Source organism: Notothenia rossii (assembly GCF_949606895.1).
Source record: "Notothenia rossii genome assembly, chromosome: 10".
Taxonomy (NCBI): Eukaryota; Metazoa; Chordata; class Actinopteri; order Perciformes; family Nototheniidae; genus Notothenia; species Notothenia rossii.
Genome location: NC_136908.1, coordinates 14459497 through 14473505, shown reverse-complemented (window position 1 = coordinate 14473505; position 14009 = coordinate 14459497). Strand labels below are relative to the sequence as shown.

Here is a 14009-nt window from a genome sequence, read left to right as displayed (position 1 = left end):
AGTGAATTACCGACCCTACCTTTAAACATTCCATGATTTATTTGAAAAGAATCGATCAATCAATTGACCGTCAGTATGGCGGGTAAGGTATTTAAAAAAAAACATGTCAATTGTTCAGTCAAATTACACAAAAAGAACCCTATGATAAAGCCATGTTGAACAACGTCCTGTCAAACCTTTCCTCTTTGTTACGTTCAGCTACTACATTTCCCAGAGTTCCTTTGTGTGTGGCCGCTGTGCTCGATGACAGCTATCCGGCGCCGAAACACCGATAGACACTCAGACGAAAGAGCCATGGCGGCCACGGGTGGAGGGAAAATTAGAAGCAGGAGATATCACATCGCCTCTAAACCTTACGCCAAGAGTAAACAGGTAAACCCAGCGAAAGTGTTCGTATTTAAGGCCCGTTTCGAGGACGTCATGGTGATTGTGGTGCCATTATGTCTTAGCTCTTGTTTTTGTTTTGTTAGAGAGATTTCATGGCCTGCTGTTAGCGCTCGTGGCCTCCACGCGCTGCTAGCATGTAGATGAAATGCTAGTGAGTTGGCTTATATGTTAGCAAAATCAGACGGACTTGACAGGTCAAATCACTGCACAGTGAGTCGTTTAGACTAGTTACCCACTATTTGTTCAAGTGCAACTGCACAAATGACGCGTTGGGATGACCAACGTCAGCTCTATTAGCAGGTTATTAGCTGCTAGCTAAGTTAGCAAAGAAGTAGATTAGAAGTGTTAGCTGATATAGCTAATGCTAACTAGCTAGAAGGCTAGCATTAGCGAACAACGTATTGTTGTCTTCACTTCTTAAGTTTTAAGTCCTCACGGCGTCACAGGGAGAAGTGACATTGTGATGAACTACACCCTTCCATAGCGACGGATAGCCGCATTGCGTGTATTTAGATCTTAAGATTGTGTTTCTTTCGGGTCTGCCGGGAATCAATTTGGTTGTTAGGCTAGCTTACGTTAGCCGAATCTCAGCCAGTTGGATTGCGCAGGAAGCATCGGATGAATCCACATGGCTGCATGAGGGGACTCCACTTGCCGCCTTGACATCAGCTAGTGTTCTCTTTAAAGCTTCTTTTAATGTTACAGTGGACAAACTGTATCTGGATTTATACACGGCAGAATCGATTAACTATGTTGCACTCCTTACGTAGAATATTGGGAGGTTGTTGATTTTAATGCCAGCTTATTGTGGTAGTTATCCGACGGAAAGCTTCTTTTTTTTTTTTTTAAAGGCCATGGAGTTTCTTTGACAATAGTTTTACTAGTGAAAGTGGTTTTCATGATCAATGTGATTATGTTTAAGGTTATCAAGTATCACTCAATATCACACAACAAGATTTGAATGGATAGTCATTGTTTATGATTGATATCTGCACTTGTGTACCACTTTGTATTAGATACATGTTAGCCCATCACATACAATATATATTCATAATGAACTATGTCGATTATATAAACTATAGAAAGCAAATGGGGGTTTATATATTGGTTTAATCTAATCAATTTGACCATTTCAAGATTTTCATTTATTGTATTTATTGGCAGTGTTAGATTTGGAATCTAGGTACCATCATGTCACACTTCTTGCTCTACCTTAATCCATATACAATTAGAAACAGTTCTTAGCAAAAAGGCACAGAAAACGGCAGCTTGCTAAATAAATATAAAGTTCATCAAAACTGTTAAATTGTGAACAATAATTTGTGCAGAGTTGAAGTAGACCTAATTAATTGTCAACTTAGGGAATACAGGGCTTAGTGAAATTGCTTCAGCATCTATACACATCACAGTCATGTAATGTCAAACATAGGTTGCTGACTTGGCCTGTCGTTTCATCAACCAAGTCCTGACACAATATCCCTCTTTATCAACAATCTAAATATTCTATTATTAGGGATTTGACTGAACTAATGCATTTATGCCAACAACAAACTGACAAACATGAACTTGTAATATTTATTTTTGAATAAATGAGTTGTACAGCGTCTCCATCATGACATATTGGAGTCATGATTACATCTGCTAATGCTCATACATTTGTATAAATGGCAAATAATGTGGAAGTGTCTGAAGTTCATAAGAAAAGGTCTGGGCTAAATTCAGCCAAAAACACTTAACAGTTATCCATGCGAGGTTGCTGTATTCAGTTCACAAAACACTGGTTAAAAAGCAGGAGCATGATAAGACATGCATTGTTTTCGCCACCATTGTCTTGATTCATGTAGCAAGGTGTGGGTTTGCTTACTGAGAAAATGGAGTCTTTCTAATCAATAATTACCTCATCACGTGACGACCAATATGTGACAATGAAGCTGACTTTAAGGTTTAAGATTTTGAGGTGTGAAGATGCATCACATTGGTTATTGTAAAAACATGTATGCACTGATCGACTAAGCTTTTACTGGCCCGGCAGTTTTACATGATAGCTTTCAGAGAGAGCACTGGTAATGACAACATATCCTTGAGTCACATGACCCTGCCCACAGCAGAAATGTGGCACCCTTAAATCCTTACAACAATAGCTATAGTAGAGCTACGTAAACTAGTACTGGGGTGGATTATACACTTGCCTTTTGACTAGTTGAACTTGTGTGGACTAAGGTTAAAATGCAGTGTATTTTTCGAGATAAGCAGCAAACTTGGGGCCACATATGGCTCTTATCAGGAGTTGAAAGCTTCCATGGGTTATACAGTGTGAACATACAACTGCTGGCTAACCCCTTCACTCAACTCTGCCTTATCTTTCTGCTCTCTAGTCACAAGAACATTGGACAGCATAGCAAACAGAGGTCCAACTCTAAAAATCAAAGAGCTAAAGAAATACATTTTGAGAATAAAAAAAAAACTAGATAAACCAGTCAAAAATTTAACATTGTCTTGTTCAATGCTCTCCAATACACCCTTCCCTTTAATAGGCCGATGCATTTATGGACTTTTTAGATAACGAGTACCTTGAAACTAGGCTACTTTTGATATGTTCCGTAAGAGACAAGATGAATCCGTATTGACTGGATTTCATCTCGACCTCAGTACAGAGCAAACCAGCGTCACTGGCTCTTCGCTTCACAGAAGCAAACACAGCGCCTGACCCACTTGCATGCTGTCATACTTGGCTTTTTTTTTGCTTTTCACTGGGGAGGACTTACGTCCTCTCATTGCAAGTGGGTCTGTGCAGCTTCTGATTCTAATAATAAAATGCGGTGTTGATTGCTGTGTTTTGCAACTGCTGTGTGTGATTTTATAACGATTTAAATTAAGGGGAATTGCTTATCTTCAAATTCAATATTCTTAAATATAGCACCAGCATCTTATCTTTTCTCTTTTCCTCAGTTTAGTAGTTGAAAAACAAATCCATAAGATTCATGTAGCATAAGTGTTCGAGTATGCAGCGTTAATTTAAAAGCATCAACTCTATTCCATTGCTGATTGATATGAGAATTTCAATTTCTGATGAGGACCTTGTACTACAAGTAGTGGCCTGAGTTAGTGGTACTTAGTTTTGCTGATATGCATTCATGTCTGCTTCTCGCTCATTTCAACCTCTTTTTTTTTTAAACTTCCTCTCATGTTTCTTTTTTCTGCAGCCGTCAGGCATCATCAGTCGAGTGACAGACACAGTAAAGAGCATCGTTCCTTCCTGGCTGCAGAAATACTTCAAGAAGGAAGATGCTCCTGAAGGAGGAGGAGATGGACTGGGGATGGAGCAGAACTGCCAGACTCCTCCTCCTCCCAATGGCAGCGAAGAGGGCCCTCCTCTGCTTGATGGACGAGACTCCCCAGAACCAAGCCCCAGTAACACAGGTGAGCGACTCACTCAGCGTCACATCTCATCAAAAAATGTGATGTCCCACGCGAAGGAATTCCTATATTTTGCACTTATTTTGTGTTAACTTTACCATCCTGCTCACCTCTGACTTTTCCCTCTCTCAACCAGAGCCTTCAACCAGCCGGGCTTCCCTGAACTTTCAGGAGTATGTGCTTTCTCGGCCACCTCTGAGTCGTTCCCATCTCCACTTTCCCCCGCTGGATGCCACTTCCCCGACCCTGGGGTCCCCCAGCAACCTCTTCACCCAACCCTCCACCTCCTCAGCCCCTGGACCCTTTTCCACAGGCTTCTCCTTGGTCAAAGAAATCAAGGACAACCTCTCGCAGCACGAAGATGATAACATCTCCACCACTAGCGGATTCTCCTCCCGCGCCTCAGAAAAAGGTAAAGTAAGAGAGTTTAAGGGAACATAACCAAACGTTATTAAAGTGATCAATTTAATGTTCATAGAAATGTGATTTTAAGGGGTTAACTCTTCAGAATTAAGTTTATTGAAGATACTATACACATAAAAATCATTGTCTGTAGACTGGTTACTGTTGAACTCTAATTATTGACTCAATTGATAACCACTGAAAAGATGTTTTTTGTGGGACATGACCTCACACCTTTATCCTCAAAAACGTTATAGTATGTTGTTACCATGAGGATAATCTATCTGAAAAGATTGAACCAACATTGTAATATATCTTTAGCATCCTGTTTTGATTCCACTCAAATGGAAATATGTAGGAAATATATTGTTTCAGTTTTTACAGGCTGGTGTTGGCATGTATGGATTAGCTCAATCATGGGTTGTATAGATCGGGCCGCTAAGTTTATATTTTGTTCGTATTTTGCATATCTTAAACAGATGTTCCCACTTCCAAAACAGCATCACTTCCACAACTTTGGTCCCCAGAGACAGAGAGAACGCACTCTCACGGCTCTCATCATGCTCACCAGTCCAGTCTGAAAAGGCCTGCTTTCAACCTGTCTGTATTTGGAACTTCCTCCAATGTGAGTATCTGTTCATCAAATTACTGAGCAACGCATGCTGTGAGAGCAGATTTGTGATCAACATGTTGTACATTTCCTTCTTGCTGCATGCCAGACACCAGTCTCAGTATGATCAACTGCTTTAGTTTGCATTCTCATTAAGACTTCTACCAAGAATGACAATTATAAAAAGATCTTCCGAGTAACAATACCATTTTGAGCCAAACCCCATTTGCTGGTTATGTATTTAAATATTCATAGATACAAATATTTGACATGACTTCATTTGCAAAAGAAAAGGCTAGTTTTTTATGCGTGAAAAGGGCAGATATCTTTGATTATAGTAAATATTATTTGGCTACCTTAACCTACTTGCTCTTGTATCATACATTCAATCCCTTAATCCTTAAGTAATGTGATTCAACCCTCTCTTCCAGTCGTCATTAAACAGCACAGTGCTGAACTCCAGTCAGCTCGGAGATTCCCCCTTCTACCCCGGGAAGACCATGTACGGGGGGGCAGCGGCAGTCAGGAGCGCTCGAGGTCGTCCTGGAACACCTTACCAGGTGAGCTAGTGAGAAACACACACACACGTTAGAAACTTCTCAATGCTGAGTTAAATATTTAACAAGAAGTTAATGGATGTAAAGCTGTCTTTTTCTATACATTTTGACTTTGAACTCTACAACACTGGTGTGGTGAAGGTTTTGATCACACCCGTGTTGTAAAGTCTGGCGTAATGAAAATGAAGGTTTTGATCACACCATACTCAAACAATCCTTAAGCGACCTCCGCTGGAATCTAATTCTACAGATAATATAATAGTTAATATACAGAAATATATGCAGCTTATCATTTGTAGCTTGTAAAGTTTGACAGACTTTTTCTGTGTGAGCACTGAAGTCATAGCATGCATGTGACAGTGGTGGGAATATTGTTAATATAAATGGAGACTAAATGATCTGATCTGTAGGCCCCAGTGAGGAGACAGATCAAGGCCAAGCCTGCTGGGGCTCAGCCCTGTGGAGTGACCAGCGCCACAGCCAGGCGCATCCTTCAGTCCCTGGAGCGCATGTCCAGCCCCCTCGCTGTGAGTACCACACACACACACACACACACACACACACACACACACACACACACACACACACTCTGTTCAAACTTCGTCTCAAAGTGTGACAGTGGTAAGACATTTTATATTTTGCAAATGAACACAGTAATGTAAACGGTTTATTTTCTAAAGGATGCAAGGAGAATCCCATCGGCTGCCTCGTCCCCCCTTTCAGCAGTAAGAGCTTTTCATATATTGACATATAAAACATTAGTTTGAAGCTGCTCATTTTACATAAATTACTGTTTGTGATAACTTGATTTTCCTCAACAATTAACACATTTTCCTACATTCATTTTTTCTTTGCAGTCAATGGATGGTTCAAATCTAGATGTTTCACACTATCAGTCGAAAAAGAAACGTGTAAGTACAGATTTTAAGATTCATGTGACAGCATTTTCTCCTGTCTGGTTTCTCTAAAACTATTTGTTTGTGTCTATTTGTATATGCCTTGTTTTCCTGATGTTATGATGATTGCTCCATATTTGTCCCTGAATGACCCGAAGGTTAATCTGTGTATGCACGTCAACAACTAAGCTCCACTTGTGTTTTCTGCTTAGTGTTTTTTCGTCAGTCTCAAGTCTTATTGATATGAACAAAGATAGATTTGTGCAAACCCAGCAGCACTTGTGGCCGTTTGTCTTTCTGCCACTTCCTGTCCTACTGTCTGTTGGCCTGCTTCACACCAGGCTCTTTGGCTGGGACACAGCTGTTCAACACAGTGTGTGTTTGTGTGTGCGCCTGTTTGCTTATATGCACAAGTGCTTGTGGGCAAAAGTGAACTATACTCTAAGATGTATGTGGCTTTTGAAATTGTGTGTTTATGAGTGCAGTGGGTTAAGTGTAGTCCATTCTTAAATCGTGCCAGCTCTGGACTTGTCCTCAGTAATAACTGTCAGGCTTTACCAGCTGCGACAGCTGCTTTGTAAATCTGAACAATGGTGTATTGACCCACACAGGTCCAAAGCAAGAGAGCCTCCTGTGTAACTGCTATGTATGCTTTAGCAGTGTCCAAAATATACTCCAACCAACCCTAGGTTTCTTTGTCGAAACCGATATTTTGGGTTCTAATAACAATTTATTAGCAAATAGTTTATATATTTTTTTAGCATAAAAAAGAAAAGGCCCCTGCAGAGTGCAAACCTCAGTTTCAAAAAGGGAAAAATAGTTATTGTATCTGCCATATGATTTGACTCCAAAATGTGAAGAATATTCCTTGGCCCATGCTCCACCCTTCTACAAAGTGTCATCATTTGTTTCTTTAAAGAATTAAAGAAATGTGACCTAGATTCACACAAAGCTTTTCGGTTTTTAATAATTCTATTTTTGCAAACAAGAGAAAGAATCACAGCAGTGTCTGTGTACCCAAAGCCTGATCAGATTTACAACAGGCCTGCCCGCTAGGTAAATGAAATGCAAACTCTAAATGTTACAGATCACCATCGAGGACACAGTTTATGTTTGAGTTAAGAATCATAAACCAGCTATGTTCGACACAATAAGACAAATACTAAAGCACCGCCTACTTTGTTGATTGTTATTCTTATCTCTTTTGAACACCTTTTTTCTTTCTGTCAGATGGAGCCCTCTCTCCCCCCGGTGCAGAAGCTCATGGTTCCCGCTGCAGCGTCGGTGTCAGGAAACCGCTCCGTGTCGTTTAGGCCGACTCTGACTCCTGGAGGGGTGAGCCGAACTCTGGACAGGACTCCCAGAGACACGGTCAGAAACTCATGCGTTATTATACACTGTCAACATTTTCTCTATGCAATTCCAGTACAAAGCAAATAATAAATCTGTTTCTGTTTTATTTCCTTAGCCCACAAGGCAATCACAGAAACTACCTGAAGCAACCCCAGGTCCATCTAAAAGGTAAAACATGTTACTCTAATTAATCAGCCAAGAGGCTTAATGTAGTACACCAGCAAGGTGTATAACCTCATCAAAGCATTCATAGTTATTTTAAACCGATCCCTGTATGTTTATTTATTTGACTTATTGCTCTGCACCCCTCTTCTAATAGCACAATGGTTTCCAGTGGCCCGGCCTATCCTCTGTCCAGCACGCCTGCAGCCAGCAGCGTGGGCTCTGGGGGGGGGAAGATGAAGCGAGAGAGGATGAGTGCACGAACTTCCTCTAAACACGTTGATGAGGAAGAGGTAAGGCTTTCCATCAAAACTTTGTATATATTAACTCCCAGTTCTAGTTTTCATGTACTTGTAAAAAAAGTGGTAAAAAACAGGTAATCACACTTGGCCGTATCACACTCATTTTAAAGCCCGACCGGGAGGTAATAAACTTACAATGTGCTTGATGCATTCAGATCGATGTTATCTCATTTCGGCATTGGTCTGAAAAAAAGACTACTCTGAAATGAAACGCACTGATGCAATTATTTCAACACTATGTTCATGTTAAATGCTACTACTTATTTTTCTTTTAATATGGACATGTACTTATTATTTAAATATTTGTAATTAACGCGTGTAAAATGTGTACTTTCTACTATTTTCGCCTTTTTTTCCTTCTGCACCGCCACGTTTGCAGTACCGTTGTTCATTTCTCCGCTGTGGGACACATAAAGGACTCTGATTCTGACTCCTCCTTGTTTTGTGACTTTAGATGGCTGAGCTACCGGACCTACCAACCATCGCCCTTCCCATCCACACCATGCCTTCCTTCAACTTTACCTCCCCACTCCCACCTCCCACAACCACCATCAGTGCGACCCCCAACTTCATGCCAATGACTCCCATTAAGGAGACTGTCACGAATAAGGTTGGTCTTAAAATGGTCTCATTCCACAAAAAAGCTGCTAAATACTGCTAATAGCTAACAACATAATTGATGCACATTTTAAAATGCTATTTTTCTTTTTCCAGGAGCTACCAAAAGCCTCGACCCCTCCCTGTGTTCCTTTTACATTTTCCTCCCCCATTGTCAAAGCAACTGCTGGTAGTCCTCCTTCCCTTTCCCCCTCAGTAAGTAAACACTTTCAAAATGACAACTTATGCTGCGTTCACACCGGACGCGAGGCGTTTTTTGGGGGCAGCGCGTTTACATGTAAAGTCAATACAGAGACGCAAATTAGCTCCGACGGCGTGAATGAAGCAGTTGATGCGAATGCCGCGGCGCGATTGAGACGATTGAAGGGGGTCGCGAAAACCAATCCATTTTTTTCAACTCGAGCGTCAAATTCACGTGACGCGTTCTTGTGAAAGCCAATCAGCGGTGAGGATCTCAGCCTGACGTTGAATTAGAAAACCAAAACATTAGCTGTTACCACACAGAGCTCATATCTGTTCATAAACTGGACAAAAGTTAAACAAGTACAAAACACAGACTGTCTGTCATGGCGAATACAGTCGCTGGTTTATTTCTGTCTCTAGGACGTGTTGGGAGTTTAGCCTGATCTATCCAATCTCCATTCAGAAAACAGGCATTTTAAAAGGTTTTTAACCTTCAGTCTTGTCTGCACACTTGTCACAGCATTAATTCATGGTTTTTACTAACCGTTATCAGAATGTTGTTACTTCGGCATCATTTTGAAACTTGTATTACAATTAAATCACGGTAAAATATGTTCATTTTGTTGTAGTTGGTAACTACCATAGTATTTCCATGGAGATAAGCCCCGCCCCCTGGCCAGCACATCTTGTTTGAATGATGCAAGTTAACACAGCTGACAGGCAAATATTCGGATCGCGTCTGGTGTGAACGCAGCATTATTGATTAGGGAGACAACTATTTACATCATATAGATAATAATTGTTATTTCCTGTTTGTAGGCGGAATTCACTTTTAGTGCACCTGTAGCAAAGTTGGGTCCCTCCATGTCAAATGGGAACCTGGCCTCTCCCATAGTCGCAGGTAAGACAGTTTTCCTACATTGAGCATAAAGATGATTCTTTGCCTTTCCTGAGAACTTGAAGTTTGAACTCTGTGTTATGTTTTCTGCAGTGAAGTTAACCCCAAGCAAAAGCACAGAAGACTTTGAAGGACCTTTCAAACCAGCCAAGACCCTGAAGCAGGGCAGCGTGCTGGATCTTCTCAAAGCACCTGGTAAGATCCGATAACTCATTGCACATCTACAGTGTTTACTTTTGTGTAAAAATGTTGTTCACTGCTTAATACTTTACTTTACTCCGTCTAGGCTTTGCTTCTCCTGTTGCTCGGACCTCCCCAACCCCAGACGAAGCTCCCCAGCTGAGCTCAACACAATCAACAGCCCCCTCCTTCTCCTCCTCCTCCACCACCACTACAACCACCTCCTCCCTCACATCAATAGGCTTTGGTGCTGCGTTCAAAGCTCCACCAGGCTGGAGCTGTGATGTCTGCATGGTGCAGAACAAGCCATCGGACACCAAGTGTGTGTGCTGTTGTGCCCCACAGCCCAAATCTATGAACAGTAAACCTTTAACAGCCACCCCGGATGTGGTAGAGAGCAGCGGCTCCTCCACCTCATCAACCTCTGCAGGTTTTGGCACCATGTTCTCCAAATCTGCAGGAACCTGGGACTGTGATACGTGTCTAGTTCGAAACAAACCTGATGCAGTCAAATGTGTGGCCTGCGAAACGGCCAAACCTGGGACAGGGCTTAAACCCTCAACAACTCTTCCTTCTGCCTTCTCAGCTGTAAAGACTGTATCCCTACCCACAGCCCCCGTCTCTACAGGGTTTACTGGATTTGGAGACAAGTTCAAGAAAGCTGAGGGAGCATGGGAATGTGATACATGTATGGTAGAAAACAAGGCAGAGGACACAAAGTGCGTGGCCTGCAGCAGCGCCAAACCAGGTAATATGATCCGGACCGTGGTAATGTGGGTATTTGATGTTCTACAAAATGCTGAATCATTGTTTTTTGTTAAAGTAGAATGCCATTAACTTTCCTTCATGTAAAGGAAATTGTTAGTTTAGTAAAGCATATTTTTCCCCCTTATCCTCACAACAGGAGCCTCTGCAGCAGCCTCTTCTTTAGCCAGCAGTGCTCCATTGATTGGGTTTGGAGATGCGTTCAAGAAGCCAGAGGGTGCCTGGGAATGTGATGTCTGTCTAGTGCAGAACAAGGCTGCTGATGTACAGTGTGTGGCCTGTCAGACAGTCAAACCTGGAGCTATTGTGGAGCCCAAAGGTAACAAAGGCAACCTGCTTTTATTGCAACAATTCAAAAGTAAATGAGTGTTACTCACGTTTTCCTATAGATTATTATATAATGTTCATCATATTGGAGCAGGGTGAAGAAATCTTTCTTCGAGTTAATAATGTTGTGACAACACCGTTGCTACCGATCAAATCAGGCATTTTAAAAGGAACATTTATTTATTTGATGACGCTAAATATCAGTAGACCGCTTAACGTTCCGGGGCTGACCTCTCGGGCTAGGCTTCTGCTGCGGGCCCGCAGGTTAGTTTTATTTTGTATGTTTGTTGTTGCTGTGACCTGGTTTGATTCTGATACACAAAAACATACTAAGTATGTTTTATTTCTTTTGAGATAAACATACAAAATCTTGTCAACTGTTTTAAGCCTTTAAATATAACTTCATTTTTCAATGTTTTCTTGTTCCTTTGTTTCCATTCAGCTTTTGGTTTGTTTTTCGGGTCGTCAGCTGGTGGGACTTCAGGCACTACTTCTGGAGGATTTAAGTTTGGCACAACAGACAGTACCTTGGGATCCGGAGCCGCAGGTTTCAAGTTTGGAGGCTCATTAACAGAGTCCTCCTCTTCATCGTCAGGTGGATTCAAATTTGGAGTCCCATCAGAAAGTACATCTAACAACACTACTGCCTCCTCTGGGTTTAAGTTTGGCAGCTCATCGGAGGGCTTTACATTTGGGGATGCCTCTAGTGATGACAAAAAGTCAGACCCACCTGCCGCAGGTTCTGGGTTTAAGTTTGGAGCCAGCGGTGGGACCCCGTTTGGAACCGGATCCTCTAGCACAGAAAGTAACTCCTCTAAGACCGGCTTCACCTTTGGACTTTCAAAACCTGAAGAGAAAACACCCGACAGCTCCTCATCTTCACAAGAGAAAAGTGAAAGCGTAGCATCATCAAATGATACCGCACCCACAAACTCAACTCCAAGCAAGGGGTCTGTATTTGGGAGATTGGGCGATCGTAGTTCAACGACCCCCACACCACCGGGGGGCTCCACGTTGGGATCTCTACAGGCGGACAAAGAGACAGCTGCTCCCACCTTTGCCTTTGGGAAGCCAGAGGAAGAGAAGGAAGCCGCCGCGTCCTCGGCTCCATCCGGCTTCCTCTTCGGAGCTGCTGGTAAAGATGCCGAGGCTGCTCCAGCACCGGCCGCTACTGGAGGATTCTCCTTCAGCAAGACCAGTGCTCCAACAGAACAACCCCCACCCACTTTTAACTTTGGCAAGCCAGCAGACAAGAGTGAAACAACTACTGCAGAGGCCCCGAACCCGTCTTTCACCTTTGGACAGAGTGCTGCAGGTGAGAGAAAGTTTGGAGAGCGATGCTGTAGATAGTATCTTTGAGTTGTTTTGTAGTTTGTTTACCATCCCTGTCCCTAAATAAATGCTGAAATGTGGATAACGCAACAACATTATGAATGATATTCTCATCTAAGCAGTCCTTGTGGTCACTTATTACGCATGGGTTAGGAATCGGCCTGACTCTAATGATATGCTTGTTATCAATTAGCTGAAGCTAATCAAGGGTTTTAAAATGAGCAGGTAAGGGGTGTGCTACATCAGAATCACTTTCCAATTAATACCAATTTCTTTCAGCAAAACTATTTAAATATGACTTCATCGTTTTAAAATGTTTACTTGCATAATTTTGAGATTTCGGATATTGGTTAAGATCGAAGCAGAATTTAGATAAACATATAAAAATGCGTATTTCCTCAAGTCAAAGGAAGCTCCCCCAGAGAAGACATTTTACAACCGTGAGAAGTGCAGTGATAAATGTCGTAAACTCACTTTGATGTGAAACGTTGACGGATTATCCCTTTAACCACTGTATGGTATTTATATAACATCATAGTTAACCTCTCTCTCCCCTCAATAGATTCTTCTGCTGCTCCAAAACCAGCATTTTCCTTTATGTCTGGTAATCCCATCGTCAACTCCACCACCTCTACATCCACCACCCCGACGCCCACTCTGTTCGGCTCCTCCACCCCCAGCAGTAGCAGCTCCACTCAGGCTCCCTTCGCAGCTCCTAGCACTTTAATGTTCGGTCAGCCTGCTGCCTCCTCCACCGACGCTCCTCCGGCCAAAGCCTTCCTGTTCGGCCAGAGTCAGGACAGCCAGCCGGCGGCACCGTCAGCGGTCAACCTGAACTCCATCTCCTCCCCCGCTCAGCCCTTCCTCTTCGGTGCTCCTGCTGCCGCTGCTCCTCCTCCTCCTGCTGCTGCTGCTGCTGCTGCTGCTGCTGCTCCATCATTTGGCTTCGGAGCAGCTGCGCCCTCTGCTGCCTCTTCTGCAGGTCTGTGTTGGCAGTGGTGTTTTTATTCAATCACACAATAAGTATTAACAATCTAAAAAGTATAAATAAGGTAGTTAGAGTTATAGTTATGGCAGGCAGAAGCATAATGTCTGAACCTGTTCTACTAATAAGTACATTTCAATCATTGAAACTTGTTACCTTCAGAAATTGTGTTTGAAACTTTGAAACTACTAAAAGGAAGTTTCACATTTGTTAAAATTGCATTAGCATTGTTTTATACTTAAACCTTTACAACATAAATAATGTACAGTAATCCCTTTCATAGCATTTGAATTGTGAACTTAAATACATCTTTCATATTTGCCCTCATGTATTGAGAAAAACCTTTCAGTACTCTGGCAGTGACTTTGTTTTAGCTAAAAACATGTTTGCATTGATTTATAATATACCAAACCATTACTCTTGCTCATAGTGGGTTTTTTCAGAAAATAGCATGATGGTGTCTGATCAAACATCTACATTTGATATTGTTGTATTTATAAAATGTATTTATATTTTCAATCCTTTCTCTTCCACCGACAGCTCCGTCTGCAGCTCCCTCTCCATTTGCGTTCAGCTCGGCCCCCTCTGCTGGATTTGGGGCGAACCAGACCCCTTCATTCGGCTCCAGCTTTGGA

The 14009-nt window shown here is 42.2% G+C and overlaps 1 protein-coding gene across 2 annotated transcripts in view; it reads left to right on the top strand.

Annotated features, from left to right (window-relative positions):
• Positions 1-212: 212 nt before the first annotated feature.
• Positions 213-14009, top strand: part of nup153 (nucleoporin 153) — a 17236-nt gene continuing 3439 nt past the window's right edge. Inside the window, exons 1-20 of one of the 2 annotated variants that reach the window (XM_079656435.1) lie at positions 213-372; positions 3591-3807; positions 3941-4216; positions 4707-4831; positions 5248-5376; positions 5784-5900; positions 6054-6098; positions 6231-6284; positions 7500-7640; positions 7738-7790; positions 7942-8077; positions 8541-8696; positions 8801-8899; positions 9707-9788; positions 9879-9980; positions 10072-10713; positions 10870-11049; positions 11500-12372; positions 12952-13371; positions 13915-14009. The exon at positions 13915-14009 is cut by the window's right edge and continues 124 nt beyond it. In XM_079656435.1, the coding sequence (XP_079512561.1) occupies positions 244-372; positions 3591-3807; positions 3941-4216; positions 4707-4831; positions 5248-5376; positions 5784-5900; positions 6054-6098; positions 6231-6284; positions 7500-7640; positions 7738-7790; positions 7942-8077; positions 8541-8696; positions 8801-8899; positions 9707-9788; positions 9879-9980; positions 10072-10713; positions 10870-11049; positions 11500-12372; positions 12952-13371; positions 13915-14009 (4071 nt within the window). In that variant the 5' untranslated portion in view covers positions 213-243. Of the gene's footprint in view, positions 373-3590; positions 3808-3940; positions 4217-4685; positions 4832-5247; positions 5377-5783; positions 5901-6053; positions 6099-6230; positions 6285-7499; positions 7641-7737; positions 7791-7941; positions 8078-8540; positions 8697-8800; positions 8900-9706; positions 9789-9878; positions 9981-10071; positions 10714-10869; positions 11050-11499; positions 12373-12951; positions 13372-13914 lie in introns of both variants that reach the window. The other variant, XM_079656434.1, reaches the window with a different exon arrangement.